Source organism: Rhinolophus ferrumequinum, chromosome 21 (assembly GCF_004115265.2).
Source record: "Rhinolophus ferrumequinum isolate MPI-CBG mRhiFer1 chromosome 21, mRhiFer1_v1.p, whole genome shotgun sequence".
NCBI classification, from domain to species: Eukaryota; Metazoa; Chordata; class Mammalia; order Chiroptera; family Rhinolophidae; genus Rhinolophus; species Rhinolophus ferrumequinum.
Window position 1 is genome coordinate 39,006,971 of NC_046304.1, and position 19,756 is coordinate 39,026,726.

Sequence of the window (19,756 nt, forward strand, 5' to 3'; positions counted from 1 at the left end):
GTGGAGACTATTATACTTATAGCCCAAGGCTGGTTAGATCCTTTCTCCCTAAATCCCCACCCCTCCCAGCACTCCACACCTTTTCCGGCTGGTGCTGGTGGCATCTGCACTCAAAGCACCGGAGGAAACTTTCAAGTCCCTTACCCCTCATCTTGACTTGGGTCTACGTTAGCTTTCAAAAGAGAAGCCCAGGGACAGCCAGGCATGCTCTGCTGCAGCTCCTCCTTCCCTAAGACCTGTCCCTGATGTCATAACTGGGTAGTAACTATGACAGCCCGTCATGGGGACAGCTAAGTACCTCACAGCGGAGTCTAGGTGCCTCATTTCAGAAGTAAGACTAGGAAGAGAAGATGAACAATTCCCTGGATTACCTAGCCTACCCTGTAATCGTCTCTAATCACAGGCAGAGCACAACATTCAGGAAGACCCTGGACTTTGGCCATTACCTATCTCACAAGAATAGAATACAAATCGGTATGTGGGCAGTTTGGGCTGGACACTGCGATTAGGGGTTCTGGAAGGGTCCACCTTAAAGATACTGACAGTGAACCAGACCAGTTCATAACTTTGAGATGATGGGGCCTTATCTGCTGAGTTGGGTCAAGAGGACATTAGCATCAGTAGCAAAATTTATCTTCTACCAGGGAGTTCCTTTGATAGAAATGCTCATTTAAACTCTGCAAAGCCAAAGTAAGTTAGAAAGAGGACAGTACTTGAGCACGCAATCGACAAGCTAGTCACACTGGGAGAGGGTGGGAGACAGGCTCTTTCATGGGATTCAGAGGACATTTATCTCTGTAAATTTTACTTTTTCTAGCCCACACCCTTCTTTCATTTCTGCTTACAACTCTTCGAAAATGTCAGTTTGGAGAATTAAACTAAACTAAAATTCCTGAGCTGGCTTAAGATCAGAATTCAAAATCATACTGTTTATTATCGGGGCCGTTGTCTAGAACGCGAGTAGGTTTTCTGAAGCTGTTAAGAGGACACCTGTGGCGTAACATTGCTCATTTTTATCCTTCTCTAGTGAAACCTGCTGTTGATACCAAACCTCCAGTGGCGCACACACACCACATTTTAAAACTGAGCAAACTACAGGTATTTAGTTGTTCATGCCATCTGCTGATGTACCTTACTGATGATTTTTAACTGTGTCCTAAAGAGGTCCAGTTTCCCAGCACCTTCTAAATACTTACCTAACCCAAAGATTCATGAATTCTCCTCCCTATACACACCACCCCATGTCCTCAGCTCTGCTCCCGGTCTTCACTGTAGCCCTCAATTTGCCTCTTTCCCACAAGCCCAGTGGAGGGTGATGCTAAACCACTGTGTTGGAGCACAATGTAGCGATGATGTCACCATGGAGGGGTTTCTCACCAGGGTGAACAAAGGAAAATCGACAAAATCGAATATGAAAACAAGCAACTGTGTCAGAAAATCGCCAATGCTCATCGCGGTCCTGCCACGGTAGATTGCTGGAATGAATATTTTTCCAAGAGGTAGTGTTTTTTTCTCTTCATTTCATTTTTGGAAAGTCAAAAATGACTTTCCCTTTGTTAAGTTTTAGTGGAAAGTTCTCCTGAGTGGGGGGAGTATTTACGGGAGTATTATCTCGAGGAATAACCAAAGAGACTATGTCAAGGAGAATGAAAACTACTGAAAACAGGGACCTTTCCTAGTGTTGAACAGCTAACTTTTATTTCATTTAAGAGACTTTGTGGAGTCTTATTCAGAGTTTGTCACAAGAAAGCACTGCAGGGGAGCATTTGAGATCTTGCTCCCTGGCATGTCATCAGTTTGGCTCAAATAAACTCTTACAAAAATTCAAAAAAAAAAAAGAAAGAAAGAAAAGAAAAGAAAGCACTGCATACTTTTGTAAAGTGGTGGCCATAGCTGGGACTATGACACAGCACTCTTAAGATTCGGTTCTATAACTATTTCCTGAGCAACAACTATGTGCTCGGCACCAGCAATAGAGATGAAATGAGATATACATTTCCTAACCTCAACAACTCAGGTTCTGGTAGGGGAAACATTTATGTAAATAATAATGCAGTGGGGTCGGGGCTGCAGAAGAAATGCATATAAGGGAAAGAATTTGGTGGCTGTGTGTGTGTGGTGGGGAGTGTCAAGATGATTTTCCTGTATTCTTGTATATCTGAAACTGAGTTAAAGCTGAGGCAAGTGAGGTGACACAAACCTTGTCACCAGCCATTTGAGATTTATCCATGGGCAAGACCTTCCCTCATCGTAGAAATCAGACATTCTCAATTCTCATTTCGCGTAATTCCTGAGGAGCTTTTACAAAATGCTACTGCCCAAGCTGCACCCCAGACCAATCAAGTACAATCTTCTGGACAGTGGGCTGGACACCACTGCTGTAAACCTGCCAGTGCTAAGTACGTTTCCCAGAGTACAGTGTGCTTCAGCAGGTGTGTGGGGCTTCAGTTCAGCGGAAGAGCTTGCTCCCTGCACTTAGGCAGCCTGGATTTATGACATCACCACTTCATTGCCCCTTTTCCGTCCAAGAGAATTTTATTCACCCACCTTGGGATTTTTGTGTTTTTCAGCTTAAACAGAGAAACAAGGAACCGGGAGCTAGTGAGAATCACCGTGGAAAACCTGGGCATTCTGAAGAGGCTTGGTGATCGCAAACCGTTCTATGACCGCAGGTCATCGGAGATGGACTGGCAGGCACGTGGGGGACTCTGGGATATTCCCATGCACAGAGTTCGTCTGTGCGCAGCATAGGGTCAGTCTCAGGAGGGCGAGATCATGAGAAACGCACTAATCAGTCAAAGAAAAACCACCCAGAACAAACCATCCACGAGCTAAGGACAGCTCCTTGGTAGCAAAGCCATTATGTATCAGTTTCAGAAAAATACCTGGTAGCATCTTCCTCCATCCCTAATTCATTAAGAAAGCACAGAGGATGAAGGGTACATGATCCAGTATGTGGTTAATTTGACCCTTTAAGAAGAAAAAAAAGCCATCTGCACTGTTTTTAAAACCTCCTCTCCCTGGCTTTAACCTGTCTTTTCTCAACCATCCTTAGAATTTAGAACTTTCACACCAGCACCCTCGCTTTGACATAAATCTTTCTGATTTATTTTCCTTCAAGAATTCAAGATGCTACATCAGAAATACAACAAAATATCTTCTCTCGCAAGATGAATAGGTATGTCTTACCCCAGTTGCTCTTTACTGTAGGACACAGTGATCACAATTGATACCAAAGCCCCAAGAACTGTATAGATGGAGAGCAAGGGTCCTAGTTATGGGGTGAATTTGCTCTTCTATAATATTGATTGGTCATCCATTCAGGGAACTTGGAGCTCTGTCTTTGTTTTCTCTCCAAGTAAGTAGGAAATGACTGTCTTTCGTCATCAGCTTTGAGGCTTTACATGAGTCTTAGGAGAAGTGATTTTGTTCCAAGAAGATATAAACAGGAGGTCTCATGGCTTAAATGTTGTGCCAAAGTTACATTACAGGTCTCTGTCACTATTCAGATGTACTATTGTGTTGGCATTTTGTATTATTGAACATTATTAGTAATGACTGAGTTTGGTTTTTCCCCTCCTGGGGAAAAGAATAAATGGACACGCAGGCTTTCCAAAGAAGAGTTCTGTATAATTGATGGTTCTCCATTTCTCTCTCTCTCTTCTCCCTAAATACAAGGTTACTCACCATGGAAAAGATACAAGGAAGGCCCTAGGATTTCTTAGCTGCTTAGAATCTCAAGACACTCCTAAGTGGCTGAATGCTTACTCTTAGGATGCTACAATAAAGCTTGGAACATAAAATGAGTAAATTAACATTTAAGGTACCCACAGGCTTTAAGTCTCATCCCCAAATGGAGACACAATGGGGCAGGCAGAAGGAAAGACACCAAGCATTTTTATTTGGGGCTATGAAAAGAAGTTTTAATGAAAGAAAACTTTTTAAAACATACACGATCACCACCATCCTGGGGGGAATAGGTGTAGGGAGATGATCTAGCCAAAAGTTCAGCTCTGTCAAAATGGAAAACAAAAGCATGTGATGAAATTAAGGTCCAGACAGCACAGAGAACAAATGCCAGTAGTTTCTCTGTGAATACACAGAATTGGAAAAGAATGCTTCAGTGACATTTCCATGTACTGTGCTCATTTATAGGGAGCAGCAACAGTGAAAGTGTCAAAAATATATCAAAATACATGGCAAGACCGCGTGTGCGTGGCTTCTGTGACTGGTCATGCTGTTTTTGAGCCTGACTTTTTAAGCTTTTTATTTTGAAAGTTGGTAGATCTTAAAAGATCTCATCACGAATAAATAAACTTTTTATTTTAAAATAATTAGATTCACTGGCAGTTGCAAGCAAATGTATGGGGCGCGGGGTGTCTCCTGCACCCTTCACCAGCTTCCCCCAGGATTAGCATCTTGTGTAACTATATAATTCAATATCGAACCAAGAAGTTGACATTGGTACAATCCATAGAGCACACATCTCAAGGAGTATGTAATAAGGAGATTTTTTTGGTGTGGGGACCCAACTGATGAACTTTTGTGAAATTTTTGCCCGGGAGCTCAGAACATATGTATTAATAGCTAGAATGGGAGTTGGAATTGCATTTGCCCACATCCCACCAATATATATTTGTAAACGGATGTCTTTTTTCCAACACTTTTCTGCTTGGTTACAAATAGCAGAAACACTTTACAAACGACTTCTGTCTCTATCTGAGCCCTATCCATTCTACTCTCACAGATTTAGTAGCAGACAAACAGCTGTAGACACAGCTTGTCTTCGGGGTGGGGAAGCTACTTTGACAGGAAGGAAAGCAAGCATCACATTTCAATGCCTTGCTTCATAATGCACATGAAGAGTATTATGATCATTTCATCTGACAATTGTGTAAAAATATTAAGAAGCAGAAGAAGTCTGTGGAGTAGTATGAAATACAAATAAAGTCATCTGGTGCTCAACCACTGTGTTCCTACACTGGAGGAAAAACCACCAAATGGGACCTGGTTAGAGATGGTTAGGATCCCCACCAGGGAGCCTCCGTAGGGGATTTATGGTGAGTAATTCTGACATATGTGGTGTTTGCCTGAGAGCTGCCTTTGGATCACAGCTCTCCTATGTAATACTCACAACTTCACATGTACCATTCACACTTCAAGGGGCAGCTGCCCTTCCCGCCCCGGTTCTATGTGAAACAGCTCAAGACTAACGTCACTTGATAAGAATCCAGTACTCTGTAAGTGCAAAGAAGTCTTCATCCTATTGCTAGGAAGTTCTGAAGAACGTGATCCTGTTAGGTGGACCTACCAGGTTAGTGAGCCAGAAAGCAACAAAGTCGTCCTTGTGTTACAAGGCAAAACGAAAATTTAAACGGACAGCAAATGTCCCTGGTGCTTCACCCTTAACCTGGCCTCCTTTTTTTCTCGAGGAAAATATCTTGAAAATTACACATATATGCAGCCTCTTTTCAGAAGTTACAGCCATGCTACATAGTATTGTAAATTCTAGCGGTGAACACATTCCTCACTTGCAAGTACAAGTAGCCACAATTATGGGACCACAAAAGAACGAGGCAGTATAGTATAGGAATTGATGACCATCTCTGATATTAGGAAGACTTGGGCTCAAACACTATAGCTCTACCATTTAGTTAAAGCTGTGCAGATACCTGAAACTAATAAAAAATAAAGTAAAATAAAATATGCAAAAAAAAAAAAACACCCCAACAAAATAAAATAAAACTGTGCAAGCTTGGACACATTATGTAAACTTTCTAAGCCTTGTTTTTCTTATTATACAATGGAGCTGATAAGAATCTTCCATAATAGGTTTGGAGTATTTATCAAAGTAATGTACATAAAGGCCTTAGCATAGCTCCCGGCACAGAATAAAGACTTATATACATACATTGGATATTAATAAGAAACAAAATTCTCTGAGCAGCTAAGCTATCTCACAAATCCTGTATGATAAACACTTTTGCTCGGAAACAACCCATTAGGCCCATACTCAGTCTATACGATTTGATTTTTACAGTCAGGACTGATGTATCGTGGCTTAAACAGTTTTTGGGGGGGAGGGGAGTGGATCATCTGGTTTCCCATGATCTAGCATGACAGGAGCCCCTATAATCTGAAGGTAGGGGCAGGCAAGAACCAGGGCAGCTGTCAATAACGAGAGGGACAAGTGACGGAATCGAACAAATCAAACAAAGCAAGGACTCCGTTGTAGGAGTCTGAGGGTATTTAGAAAGGGGACAAGCAGCCTTACCTTCCTTAAGAGTCCCTGAAAACACGCCTATATCTAGAAATTCATGATGACAGTGAAGTGTGCCTCAGTCTTCCAAAAATGTTCATGTATCCTCACTATTTGAGAAGTCAGAGAACCAAGTTTTCCATTGCCAGGCAAGCATCACCGAGGTTAAAAATCAACGTTTTGGTGCTTGAAGACAGGGGAACTTCAGTTACATGGGAAAATGCCCTTGGGTAAAACAACTCAACTTCCAACAAAGCTGGATAAATGAAGTGTCTTTCTAAAGCTTACATCTCTGCAAATAGGTACTGTATACATTCACCACCCCCCAAAGACAGTGGCTACTTAACTTTGATACAAAGAATCAGGATCAACTTGCCTGTGATACTTTAATAAATGACATGTTATTTTGTGATACGCCCCCTTTCCACTCATGTTTTCTTCTCCAAAGGGGTGCAGTGAAAAACAATAGACAAAAACCCACCAAACAGGACTTCCCACTCTTCTTGATGATGGAGTTTATGGAAAATTCCGCCCCTCTCCACACTTACAATTCCTTGATGGTAACATGGCTGGACTAGGTGGTCTTCCAGGTCCCCTCCAACCTGGATGTTCTAGGATACAGTTACCTGACCCAACTAATAGGTACCCAGTGCGTGTCCTTGCTCAGCTTCTCTAAGAGCCCTCTCAGCTGGCTGTGTGCGCTCTGGAGGTCCTCCTTCACCAGCACGGCATCCACCAGGTGCCCGTAATGCTGGTCTATGAAGGCAGCGGAGGTGGCCATTTCTTGCTGCTCCTCATCCTGCAAGGAAAGGGGCAGTTATGGAGCAACCGGGTGGTTCTCCCCCAAAATAAGAAACTTACGATCTGTGTCTTGGACAATGTTCCAACCTCTAATTTTTAAGTGGTAAGTGATGACTATGGCCCATTAATAACCACCTGTGAACTCAAGAACAGAATATAGGGGCCGGCCCGGTGGCTCAGGCGGTTAGAGCTCCATGCTCCTAACTCCGAAGGCTGCGGGTTCGATTCCCACATGGGCCAGTGGGCTCTCAACCACAAGGTTGCCAGTTCGATTCCTCGACTCCCGCAAGAGATGGTGGGCTGTGCCCCCTACAACTAAGATTGAAAGGACAACAACTTGGAAAAAAGTCCTGGAAGTACACACTGTTCCCCAATAAAGTCCTTTTCCCCTTCCCCAATAAAATCTTTAAAGAAAAAAAAAAAAAAAAGAACAGAATATAGTGACAACATGCTATCAAACTTTCCACAAAGTTAATGGGCAGTAGACATAATCATGGTTCAGTCATCCATTCACAAAATATCTACTGAGGACCTGTTAGGATATGAAGTGCTTTGGGGAGGATGTTGACGCTATATATCTGCGTGTGTGTGTGTGTGTGTGTGTGTGTGTGTGTGTGATTATCACACTTCCTGTCCAAAGGTATTTCCAAAGTGGTACTATTGTATTGTATGGCAATTTAGTTAAATAATTACAGGAAAGAACTATAAATAATAACTATATAAAAGCAAAGCAAGCATTTCTGGAATCAACTAGGGGGGAAAGAAGAAGAATAAGTAATTCTAATGCCCTCTGAAGACTCCTAAAGTCTTCATACCGTAGAACTCAATTCTTTTTATTTCCTCGTACAAGGGCCAAACACTAGCCCAGGAGACACAGTAGTTATTTAAGAAAGTGCTGGGGCAACCCTGATCAAATTCCCCATTTCCTTAGGGTACCTGACTTCTTTAATCAGATTTCTTTGCTGACATCTAAATACTAAGGTATAACCATTGATCCCTCCTTTCCCCAATCTGCACAATGTTTGCTTCTTCATTCAGAAACTTCCGGGGCAGCCTTATGGCTCAGTTGGTTAGAGCACGAGCTCTGAACAACAGGGTTGCTGGTTTGATTCCCACATGGGCCAGTGAGCTGCGCCCTCCACAGCTAGATTGAAGGCAATGGGATGCCGGAGGGATGGCCGGATGGCTCAGTTGGTTAGAGCGTAAGCTCTCAACGACAAGGTTGCCAGTTCAATTCCCGCATGGGATGGTGGGCTGCGCCCCCTGCAACTAAAGATTGACGGCGACTGGACTTGGAGCTGAGCTACACCCTCCACAACTAGATTGAAGGACAATGACTTGGAGCTGATGGGCCCTGGAGAAACACACTGTTCCCCAATAAAATAAAAAAAAGAAAAACTTCTAATAAGAATTTCATGCAGGTAGCTAACCGATAAATAGTTTGGTTCTTGGAAGAAAGGAAAGTGGCAGATCCACTCTGAGCAAAGTTGCAAAATGAAATTTATCACTGGTGTTCACCCATCTCCCTTTCTCTTTCCAGTCCACTGGTGCCTTCTCTCCTCTGCTTCTAGGGGTTCAGTGTTTTGATATTGCCAAGGCAGGGGTTGAGCTGTCCTCCCCCAAAGAGACCTACATCCCAAAATAGTCTCCTCTCCTCCTCTTCTCTCTATCACCAATCAAAACCGGATTCCTACTTCAGCAAGAACATCTACACTTTCAGAAAATACGTTCTAAAGGTCTAGGAAAGAGTTTTTATATGCCACCATAAAGACAGCAGGGACCTAAGAGAAGGCTGAGATAGTTTTTTCTCCTTCTTTCCCCAGGAGGGGAAAAACTAGATCAAATTGGGAGAAGCCTCCCAATTCTGTATTGTATCTTACAGAGCTCTTCTCATACTCAAAAGCACCCTGCCGTTTCCTAGCGCTGGCCCTGGCACTTCAACCCACCTCCCCTACCCCCTTACACACATATCCTCTAGACCCATCTGCTGCTTCTGGAATGTTCCCTCCTCTGGGACCTTCACTCTTCATCCTGGAAGCATTTAGCTATTTGAGAAATTATAGAAGGAATATTTTTGCTACTATGTACCTCAATCTTCCAATAGATATTTGCATCTTGAAAGAATGCAAATAAATCTCTAATGGAATAAAATGTGTGACATTTGTTTTGCAGCCACAGATTGCCCTGAACCCTTTCCTAGCCTGTAAAGGTGGAATGTTCAATCACCTGCAGCTTCAGCAAGAGAGTCACAGACCTGAAACGCACATGGGAAAGAGTCCCTTCATGCTGCCCGTTGCCCCCATGTTGGATTAGCTTACTGGATCAGAACTTGGTTTCAATTGAAAACTACTTAGAAAAAAAAAAAAGAATAGCTTATAATATAAAGGATAATATTTAAAAAAACAACAACAACAACAAAAACTACTTAGGTTTGGCTTAGGAGTTCAAGAGATTTGTGTGGTTTGTCACACTCAGATCAGGTCCCTGACAGATGTCAGTCCCTATTTTCCAGGACAGTGCTTATATGAGGGAGTGAAGGGCGGGTGAGGAGCCCAGACAAAGCCACCTGTGTCTGAATTGGGAGGTGCTTCTGGCTGCCCCACCTTGAGCCTTCCGGTCACTTGTCCATCTAAGTCTCGCCAACAGGCAAAATGAAAAGGTCTGTGCAAAAGGTGGTCTGTACAGCACCCTTCTGTAGCTGTAACAGGCCTTCAGAAAAGAAAGGATCAACCTTACACTCACAAGTGGAGCTGCTGTGTCCTCACAAGTTGGAGACATGGGTGGTGTCTTCCTTTTTTCCTGAATTGCAGGCTTCACAAATATAACATAGGGTTTGAATTCTGAGGTCCTCAGTTGTCTCAATGCCTGAGAAAGAAATTTCAGGAATATTATACACTTTGGAAATATTTTACTGTGAAACAAACTTTTTGAATGCTCAGCAATGATGTGCCTCGATGGCAAAGACATTGAATAGTCATACGACAATGGACTTCAACTGGGCAAACCAACTGCTTATTTTTCCACGCTCCACTGTGACACTGGACTCAGCTGGGCCCTGAAGGTCCACTCACTGAGAACACAGCTTCCAAAGCCTCGGCTGGCTCCAAGAGTTGCCATCTATCTCTGCTCTGACCCTGCAAGCTTTAATTAACCTCCTGACACCCTTCTCTACCTGCCCAGTCCTGATGGATGAGCCAGCAGGATTCAATGTGTGTCTATTTAGTCAAATGTCATCAATTTGGACTATACTAATGCAAAATGTGTGCTATCACACAGCCTTCTTTATAATACTCAAAGAAGAAAGGTTTGCTAAGCAAGTGAAGAGACTAAGAAATCCCTTGAAACAAATTGTAAAGTCTTTGGAAGGTTTTCCATATGCAAATCATCCTGTTAATTAGTGCACTTCATCGAAAATGTAAAGGCCTCTATTTAGAAATAGTGGTATTCAACTGTTGTATGTATACTCTGCAGCCAAAAGAAAAAAAAAATCAACAAAATCACTTTCCAAATAAAATTTTGAAATTTAGACTTTTAATTTTGACTACCAACTCCCAGTAAATCCAAATTCGCCAGGGTTTTCCTTTACAGACATAGTGTACTTTTTGGTATCTGTTTCAAGCAAACTTCTAGAAAATAAAGTCTACAGCTTATATCATAAAAATCACAGCTCTGTTTCTTTCTATAGAGGAATAAAGTTCCCCAGATTGAGGTCAAAGCTTAGAAGTGTTTCTCAAAAACAAGGTTAAAAAGATGGTTAAGGCCCTGTCGAGCACCCAGCAGGCAGGATGTACAGAGCTGAAAATGTTTTTGAAGTACTTCACCGGGTCATGTCTCCTTTCCCTTCTCCCTTTCAAATTGCTCTCCTGACTGCCTCCCCCTCAGTGGTTCCCCAAGCCACTAATTTCACTCGTCCTGGACAGGAAGGGGGTGGCCCGAGCCCCAGCTTCCACCAGGGGAATTGACATTTAATTTCCTGTCACATCACAATTGGCCAGTCGGTGCCACCATCTACTGCATGACTTACTCCACGCAGAGGTTCCCATCCGGCCTGGGTCTCTAGGCCACCAAGAGCATCCATGAACTTCCTACAATTTGAATGCAGTTTTTGTGTATAAAGGTGCTCCTCTGGGGGTACAAAGCTTTCGTTGGATTCTCAAAGGGAGACCCAAGGACATTTTAATATTCAGTGCTCTAGACGAACACTTCCTTAGACTGAGGTCAAATGTCCTATAAAATATACAATGCCCTACTTTATGAATTCCGTCTACAGGAAGTGCCCAATGGCCCAGGAACTCACGTCCGGCGCCACATCCACTAAACAGACTTTGTTTTTGGCCATCACAGCCTGAATGGCATCCAGGCTGGTTCCATAGAGATTTTCCTTGTATTCACCATGCTCCAGGAACCTAGAACACCACCAAAGGGGAAAGGCCTTTAGTTCCTGAGCTTACCTAAATTAGCACAGAAACTTTCTACCGCGACTTCTATCCCACTTGCCCCATCTTTTCTGGAAGCCCTCCCAGGAGGTCAAGTGGAATACAGGACAGATGCAAAGACACAGTCACACAGGGGGCTAACTGGCCCATCAAGCAAACTTACTTGTTGTGATGTAAGTCGGCCTCAAAAGCTTGCTTAGACACAAAGTGATATTCCACCCCCTCCTTCTCATGGCTCTTTCGGGGCCTGGTGGTATCTTTGAAAGAAAGAAGGAAAGCTGGGCAAAGAGACGTCACGTCACAATGAGCAAGTACAGTGGCTAGCCTGTGCCCTCAAGCAGAGCTTATTGCTGATTTGTATATAAACCAACCACTTCCATTCATCCAGTGTCCCTGTGTCAGCCACAGCGTCCTTTCCAGACTCATCACTGATTTGCACAAAACTCTTTGAAGTAGGCAAAAGGAGGCCTCCCATTTTGCAGGAGAGGGAACTGAAAGGTGAGGAGAGGCAAAGCACCATGCCAGTGACACAGAGCCAGCAGGTGGCAGGGCCAAGTTCTGAACTCTGTCTCGTGCCAAGTATATGCCCTTAACCACCTTACCAAATTGCCACATAGATGCTGAGGGAAGAATCACTGAGGGAATCCCTAGTCCTAAGCTTTTATTTTATCCCCAGTCCTAATTGCTTTTTGAGAGCAGAGGAGGCACAAACACAGATGACCTTGCTGTATGCTTTTAATTCTTTATTCAATTATTTCCCATTTTGAAAGAAAAGGAGGCATGAAGACAGACAGTCCCCTTATGGATGAGATGTGCTTCGGCAGAGCTGGCTCTCACATAATTTTAAACCACACAGTGTTTTCCCAACCATTTCCATCACAGAATCGAGATGCACACTTCTGGGGCAAAACAGGTCCTCCACAGAATAAGAGCACGTATGAAGCAACACACAGCTTTTTCCAGAGCATTCCAAAAAGAAAAGGGTGTTGGAGGGTAGTGTTTTCTGGCCCTTGGGGGCCACCCAGGGGGATGCTCTGTGTTCCACATTTGGTATCTTTGGCCAACCTCTGGCAGAGCTGCTAGGGTCCCTTTTCTGACCACGTCATTCCCTTGCTTTAAAATTTTTATTCACCCACTGATTACATTCTAAAGACCTCCGATGAATATACGAGACCCTTGTTGTCTGCCCAGCCCCCAGCTCAGCTTCATCTCCCCTACATCATCCACACCATCTTCCCCCGTCCCTAGCTCTGCTACGCTGGGTCACACCTTCATCCCTTTGCACATGTTGCTCCCTCTGTAGAGAGAATTCTTCCTTTCTTCTCTGCCTGAAAAACTCCTATGTACTCTTCAAAACCCGGCATAAATGTCACTGCCTCTGGGAAGCCTCCCTGACTCCCCCAGTTCCTAAAAGCAAGTGGGAAAGTCAGCTATTTGTGTGGTACCTAGAAGCAGGTAGGCCTGACCATCCAGGTACCCCTCCCCCAGGGGATGGATCTGAGGGTTTCCAAGGATCTATGTGTGAGCAACTTCCACATGTCCTGTTTCATTCAGTCCATCCTATCAGCCTAGAAGGGCATGGTCACCTGAAACCTGCCAGGCCCGTCACAGGTGTGCTGCCAGATGGCCTCCCCAACACTTTCCCCCGTCCCCACCCCTGCCACTTCAAATTGGGCTCCGGAAGACCATTCTGACAACCCACAGACTAGGCTATGCACCCCAAGGCCCAGGGGGGGAGGTTTGTAGATGCCCTTCCTCAGAACACCCTGGAAAGGTCTCATTACCGCCACTCTTGGTGGTCACCAGGTGCCCACACTGTATCCCTCTGAGGCCAGAGGCACTGAGAGAGAGTCCCAGAAAGAAAAGGGACAGCCAAGGACAGGAAGTGGCAGGCAGCAGGTGACAGGTTGTCATGTGGTCTCATTAAAAACGTGACTGGGGCAGGCTGCCTGGGTTTGAATCTTGGCTCCACCACTTACCAACTATGTGACACTGGGCAAGTTACTTCGCTTTTCCAGAGTTTTAGTGTCTTCCTCTGCAGTATGGGATGATAATAATCCCTCTTCTCAAGGGTACTGGGGAAGCTGACCGAATTACTACATGAAAGCTCTTGGTGTACTTCCTAGCACTCTTCATTCTCCTCTTCCTCATCACATTCAGAACCAGGACTTCCCACCTACTGGATGGATTTCAACATCCCCAGCTTCCTCTAGACTCAGGAGCCACCCTGACAGGCGGATCTAGCTATAAGGGAGTGCCCAAGCAATACCGTTCACTGGCTCTCTGGCTTCTCTGCTTTGCTCTCTTATCCAGGCAGAGAGCAGGGGCCATAGGAGTCAGAGACATTTGGAAGAAGAGGCTGGGGGCCCCTTGGAGTTGGGTTGAGTTTGCCACTTTGCCTGCAATATGCTCTAGACTCATCTCCCATCCCACGCAGGAACCAGACAAGTGGTCCTCCAGCTTCTGCCTCAGAGGGTCCTAGTGGACCACTAAGAGTGGGTCTCTCCCATCATGCTTAGGTCCCATGACCTGCCTATAGCAGACAGTGCCTGGAAGTCCCTGAGACCCAAAGTAAGGATGAAGATGGATATGGGTAGTCAAGTACCCATGAAATGTTCATGTGTGGATGCGCACACCACCCCCTACCACACACACACACACACACACACACACACACACACACACACACACGGGCCCTCTTACGTGGCACGGCAACACCAAAGTGCTGTGGGTTCTCTGCCACCACTTTCTGCTTCAGCTCATGCAGTCGGGCTCCCAGAGACCCTGGGAAACAAAGGGAATGCTGACCAGGGACCCGGCTGAGCTCCCGCCCACTCCTCCAGGGTAGAAAGCAGCCCACCCCCTGGATATGCAGGTTACCTACCAATCAGAACCACGAGGCGCAGCCGCTCGCCTGGCTGCTGCTGGTACCTGGTCACCTCCTCATAGGTCAGCAGCTCCAGAGACTCAGCTACTGTGGACATCTTTCCTTCCTGTGGGCTTCCCAATCTCTCCCTGCGGCTCAGCCGAAAGCTCCTCCGAAGACCAGCTTTAGGGGGAGGGTAGGGGGGACCATGGCATTTGTCCCCGGATCTCCTAGTAAAGACTTTCTCTACCTGGCCCGACCCGGAGGTGGGACTGAGTCCCACTGGCCTCTCCCAACCTCCACTTGCTACAGGAAGGGGTTGATCGAAACACACAGTAGTATGATGAAAGGGTGACCACCTGGCATCCAAAAAACAGGGTTCAAGGTCACTTTTTACTTAGCACCACCTCTCTGAGCCTTGCTTCCCTTATCCATGAAATGGGAATAGAAATCTACAAATGCAATATGCTGACTGGATCCTAGATCAGGGGAAAATGCTCTAAAGAACATTGTTGGGACAATTTGCAAAAATTGAATATAAACAGTATATTAGATATAGAATTGTATGCATGTTAAATTCCCAGAATTTGATAATTGTCCTGGGTTATATAAGAGAATGTCCTTGTCCCGCTGAGGTATTATGCTGAGGGTGAAGGGAAATGACGTCTACAAATAACTCTCACATGACTCAGGGGGAAAAAATGTATGCATGTAGAAAAAGGGAACGATAAAGCAAACACAGCAAAGTGTTAACAACTGGTGGATCTGGGTGTAGAGTATATGGGAGTTCTTTGTACAGTTAACTTTTCAATAAGTTTGAAATTACTTCAAAATCAAAAATTAAGGGCTGGCCTGGTGGCTCAGACGGTTAGAGCTCCATGCTCCTAACTCCGAAGGCTGCCAGTTCGATTCCCACATGGACCAGTGGGCTCTCAACCACAAGGTTGCCAGTTCAATTCCTCGAGTCCCGCAAGGGATGGTGGGCTGTGCCCCCTGCAACTAGCAACGGCAACTGGACCTGGAGCTGAGCTGCGCCCTCCACAACTAAGATTGAAAGGACAACAACTTGACGTGGAAAAAAGTCCTAGAAGTACACACTGTTCCCCAATAAAAGTTCTGTTCCCCTTCCCCAATAAAATCTTTAAAAAAAAAAAATCAAAAATTAAAAAATTCTTTGCCTGTCTCTAGGCCTTTGAAAAGACTGACCAAAATAAAAGAAGTGTAGGTACTTAGGAGACTAGTAAAAGGCTGCGTTACTATGCGATGGTGGTGTACAGTTGAGATCGTGATAATAATAAAATCGGTATCAATGTAGGGTGTCCATGTCCATTTCCTGCCAGGGCTCTGCTTCTCGTGGCTGGGTGAACGTTGAGGTGGGGGACCCCAAGGCCTGGGCAGGCAGCCCCTCCTCTGCTGACAGAGAAGTGAGAAAATGTGGGTCCCAGCTGCTCTTAAAATGTTCCCGGCACTCAGATCACTCTGCTTTTGTCTCTCCCTGACCCAGGAGTCCATGATGGGCTGTGCATGAATGGAGGAGAGGGTGTTGCGGGGAGAGCCCCCGCTACTTACCCACATAATGTCCTTTGAGGTACCCCTCGCAGTCACAGGTCTCTGAGAACCGAACAAAGAGAAAGGCCAGTGAGCCATGCTGGACACACACCCCAACCCAGAGGTACCAGGACCCTGGATGGCCAGGCAGAGCCCTCTGGGATGGTGTCTCAGGAGGGCTCAGGAGAAATCCCACATCCTGGCCACCCCAGAAAAACAAGTTCTTCTGTTTAGCTCAGTTCTCCATGCTTAGGTCCCAAATAGCCTTCCCCAGTCCTGGCAGGGGTTATGGGCCAGGAGGCCCCCATCCCAGCCCCTCTGAGTTAGGATCAGTGTGAATAAGGAAGATTCACTCACGCTGCACCCCACCTCCCATGTCTCTTGCCTCCTACGCAGCCCAGTCACAGCCAGCCCAGCCAGCATCCTGGGAAGGCTGGGCCCTGCATGCCAGGCAGGCAGGGAGGGGCTCTGTCCCCACCAGCTCTGCAGTCTCAAGGAAGGGGCCAGTCCAGCTGGCAGAGCAGGGAGAGGTGTGCAAAGAGCCAGAGAGGCAGAGCCACCCCAAAGCGGGGTGGGCAAGTTCCTCCAGCCCTAGGCAGTCCACAGAAAAGAGGCCTTATCCATGCACACAGGGACAATTACCAGGCCTACCTTTGTCACAAGGCTGATCATCTGTGGTTTGCACAAAAGACAGATGGAACAGCGTTAGTGGAGGGGAACCAGGAGTCCCTGTGGCTGCGAGACAGCCATGGCCTCGTGTGCCTGAGGAGCCCTCCATCTGTCCCCTCTTTCTCTCTTCCAACAAACCTGTGACCCGATCTGTGGTGTGTTATTAAACCAAGACTTGCTCTAATTAGTTTTCCTGTGCGTGTCTCATTAGTGGCCCAAAGAAAGCCAGCTCATCACTGCTGTAAGCAGCCGTAAGGCCCATTTACTCAGCAGCCCTTCTGCTTGAGAGCAAGTCTAGAAGAGTGACCGTGGGCAGTGGCTGCCACGCCATGGGAGCAGCTCACTCTAGGATGCCGGCAGTGGGACAGCTTCCTCCTCAGACTCTAACTGGGGGCTCTGATCACAGGCCCTCTGAAAACTCAACCCGGGCCTCACTCCCTCAACCTCCTGAGCCTCCGTTTTCCTATCTTGGAAAAGGGGATGCTCCAACTCCACTACTTTACAGGGCTGTTAAGACGATTAGAAGGCAAGAAGGTAGGTGGATCTTTTCTAAAAGGTAAAGTGCAGAGTAGAGATGTCAGATAAAACACAGGACACTCGGTTAAATTTGAATTTCAGTAAAACAATGAACTGGTTTTTAGTATAAGTATATCCCATGTGATAGTGGGGGCATACCTATATTAAGAAATTATTTGTTTAGATTATGTGATACAGAATTGCACACCTGAAATCTATGTAATTTTACTAACAATTGTCACCCCAATAAATTTAAAAAATAATAATAAAAAAAAGAAATAAAAAAAAGAAGCATTTTTCAGGCCTTACCTTATCTTATATTAATCAAAAAGGAGGAGAGAAAAAAGACCAGAACATAAAAGCAACCTCTTTTTAACCCATAGGAGGATACACAAAAATGATTGCAATTAAAAAAAAAAAAATCTAAAAAAAAAAGAAATTATTTGTTTATCTGAAATTCGAATTTAACTGAGCATTCTTTATTTTTATTTGCCAAATTTGGCCTCTAACACAGAGGCACAGGATCACTCATAGCCATCTCCATTCCCTCCCCCAATCAGAGGTTCTTAAATCGACAGGGTCAGAGAGCCCCTTGGGAATATAGTGAAAGCTGTGGACCCTTTCCCAGAAAGACAGACACACTCACTCACACATAGAGGTTTGCACACAGCTTTGGGAGAAGTGTTAACATGCCCTCCAGTGTCACCTATGGGCTCCAAATATAGAAGCTCCTCTCCAGAGAGTAGGTCTCCCCAACACATCCCCATTTCTCCTCCTCATCCCTCTCCCCTCCCCCTCCTTCCTCTGGAGGCCTGGGAGCTCAGAGCGGAACTTTGGTGCCCCCTCCAGCCCAGTGCCTGCTTCTTGCTGGCAAAATGCCTCCAAATACTAACCCTGGCCCCTCCCTGAAGTGCCAACCCTGCCAATTTACTCACAGGGGGGCTTCTTGAGGTTCTGGGGGCTTGGAAGGGTACCCGTGGCTCTTCGGTAGCTTAGGCGCCTGTGGGGACACAAAGAGAAGGCAGGCCCATGAGCTGGGCTAGGGAACCAGTCAGGGGGAGTCTTACGGAAAACTCAGAAAAACTAAGGCCTGGCTCCTACACAGCCAGGGACTCCGAGGGCCTCCTGCCGCACAATGATTTCCAATGAAGAAAGACACTTTCACCGGCGCTCACTGGCTCCTGGGGAAGAAACCGAGGGTCTTGCTGTGAGAGGAGCTCTCCTAGCCCAAGATGGTCACACACAGGGAACCAGCACAGTGACCAGTCAGCAGTTGGTGGTTAACTTTCCTGTGACTGATTTTCAAGGAAGGAGGCCCCTTCTCCACTCTCACCGGCCTTCCCATCCCCGAGGAAGCTGGCAAATAGCAGAACCACTCCTAGGAGAGGCTGAGGGCGAGCCTGACCCATTATCCAATGTGGCCATTAATGGACAGCCAGCCGCCAAGGCCTCATATCTGACCTGAGAAAATGCCCAGGACTCGAGATTTCCACATTTAAACACAGCTAAAGAGCTTTCCCCCAAGACCTTGAAGCCAAAGATGCAGATGGGTCTGAGGCTTCCCGGAAAAAAGACAGCAGAGGTTCTCAAGCCTCAGCACCTCAGAATCACCTGGAACCTCTGCGAGAACACAGAGCTCAGAGTCCACCCCTGGAGTTTCTGATTCAGCAGATCTGAGGCAGGGCCCAGGGGTCTGTCTCTCCAACAGGTTCTCAGGGGCTGCTGCTGCCCCTGCTCTCGGGACCACACCATGAGGACCACACCTGAGGTCTGTTGTTACCACATTCCATGCCCCCAAAAGATGGAAGAGGGCTACAAACCCCAGGGAGGCGATGCAGTCCTAACTGCCACCCGCTCTGACCCAGAATTCACATTATGGAAATCTATCCTAAGAAAATCATTTGAAATATGATGAACAGTCTATGCGCAAGATAATAATTGCAGCCTTGTAGCAGTGAAACACTGGAGACGACTGGAAAGTAAGGAAGGAGTGAAGTCGTTTGGGAACAACCCTTGCTCTGAGAAGCTTTCCCTGTACACCCAGACGAGCGCCAGGCCTCTTACTGTGACTTTACAAAGCACCATCTCCTCCTCCCTTGCCCCCTTCACATTCATATAGTGCTTGTTTGAACCATCTGTGACTTTCCAGCTAAACTGTAGGCTCCTGGAGGGTAGAAACCAGGGGTTCACAGCAGCCTGCAGGATGCGTGGCACAGGCTAGCTCCATTCATGATGAATACTTTCATGCTGCCTGAATGAATGAAATCTGATGTAGCCACCGAAATCACACAATCAAGAACAGGTAATATTGTAGGACATGCTAATGTCAAAATGCTAAGTTGAAAAAAATAAAGCAAGACGTCAAATTCTATGTGCAACACTCACATAAAAAACACAGAAAGGAAATACATTATGCTGTTTGGATAATGACGAGACTTTGGGTAATATTTTTCCCCTCGTCCTCCTTTTCTGTATTTTTGCATTTTATTTCTCAACTTTCTCTAAGTGCGCATTATAAGATATACGTTAATTTAAGAACATAGATTTCCATATATTGATTTAAATCTCAAACAGTCATCATCACTGGTTATGAATCAAGAAGAATAAACACAAGTGCAATTGGTACTTATCTCAGGGAACAACACACAGTGTGCCCCTCTG

General features: G+C 45.6%; 2 protein-coding genes across 7 annotated transcripts in view; one reads left to right on the forward strand and one right to left on the reverse strand.

Moving 5' to 3' along the window:
• The window catches only part of MPP3 (MAGUK p55 scaffold protein 3), a 32,488-nt gene that overhangs the window by 240 nt on the left and 12,492 nt on the right, over positions 1-19,756 (reverse strand). For 2 of the 6 annotated variants that reach the window (XM_033089419.1, XM_033089420.1), the window contains exons 12-20: positions 18,031-18,095; positions 16,562-16,582; positions 15,932-15,973; positions 14,381-14,545; positions 14,200-14,280; positions 11,660-11,753; positions 11,358-11,466; positions 9,797-9,925; positions 6,906-7,058 (exon numbers count right to left, since the gene is read on the reverse strand). In XM_033089419.1, coding sequence (XP_032945310.1) covers positions 6,906-7,058; positions 9,797-9,925; positions 11,358-11,466; positions 11,660-11,753; positions 14,200-14,280; positions 14,381-14,545; positions 15,932-15,973; positions 16,562-16,582; positions 18,031-18,095 — 859 coding nt within the window. Of the gene's footprint in view, positions 1-3,906; positions 7,059-9,796; positions 9,926-11,357; positions 11,467-11,659; positions 11,754-14,199; positions 14,281-14,380; positions 14,546-15,931; positions 15,974-16,561; positions 16,583-18,030; positions 18,096-19,756 lie in introns of those variants that run through there. The other 4 variants (XM_033089421.1, XM_033089423.1, XM_033089424.1 and 1 more) reach the window with 4 other exon arrangements.
• Positions 56-4,102, forward strand: CFAP97D1 (CFAP97 domain containing 1). Its single transcript, XM_033089426.1, has 5 exons — positions 56-474; positions 1,028-1,098; positions 1,381-1,499; positions 2,571-2,694; positions 3,122-4,102. Exons 1-5 carry the CDS (start codon positions 351-353, stop codon positions 3,176-3,178), a joined length of 495 nt encoding a protein of 164 aa, XP_032945317.1. The 5' UTR covers positions 56-350; the 3' UTR covers positions 3,179-4,102.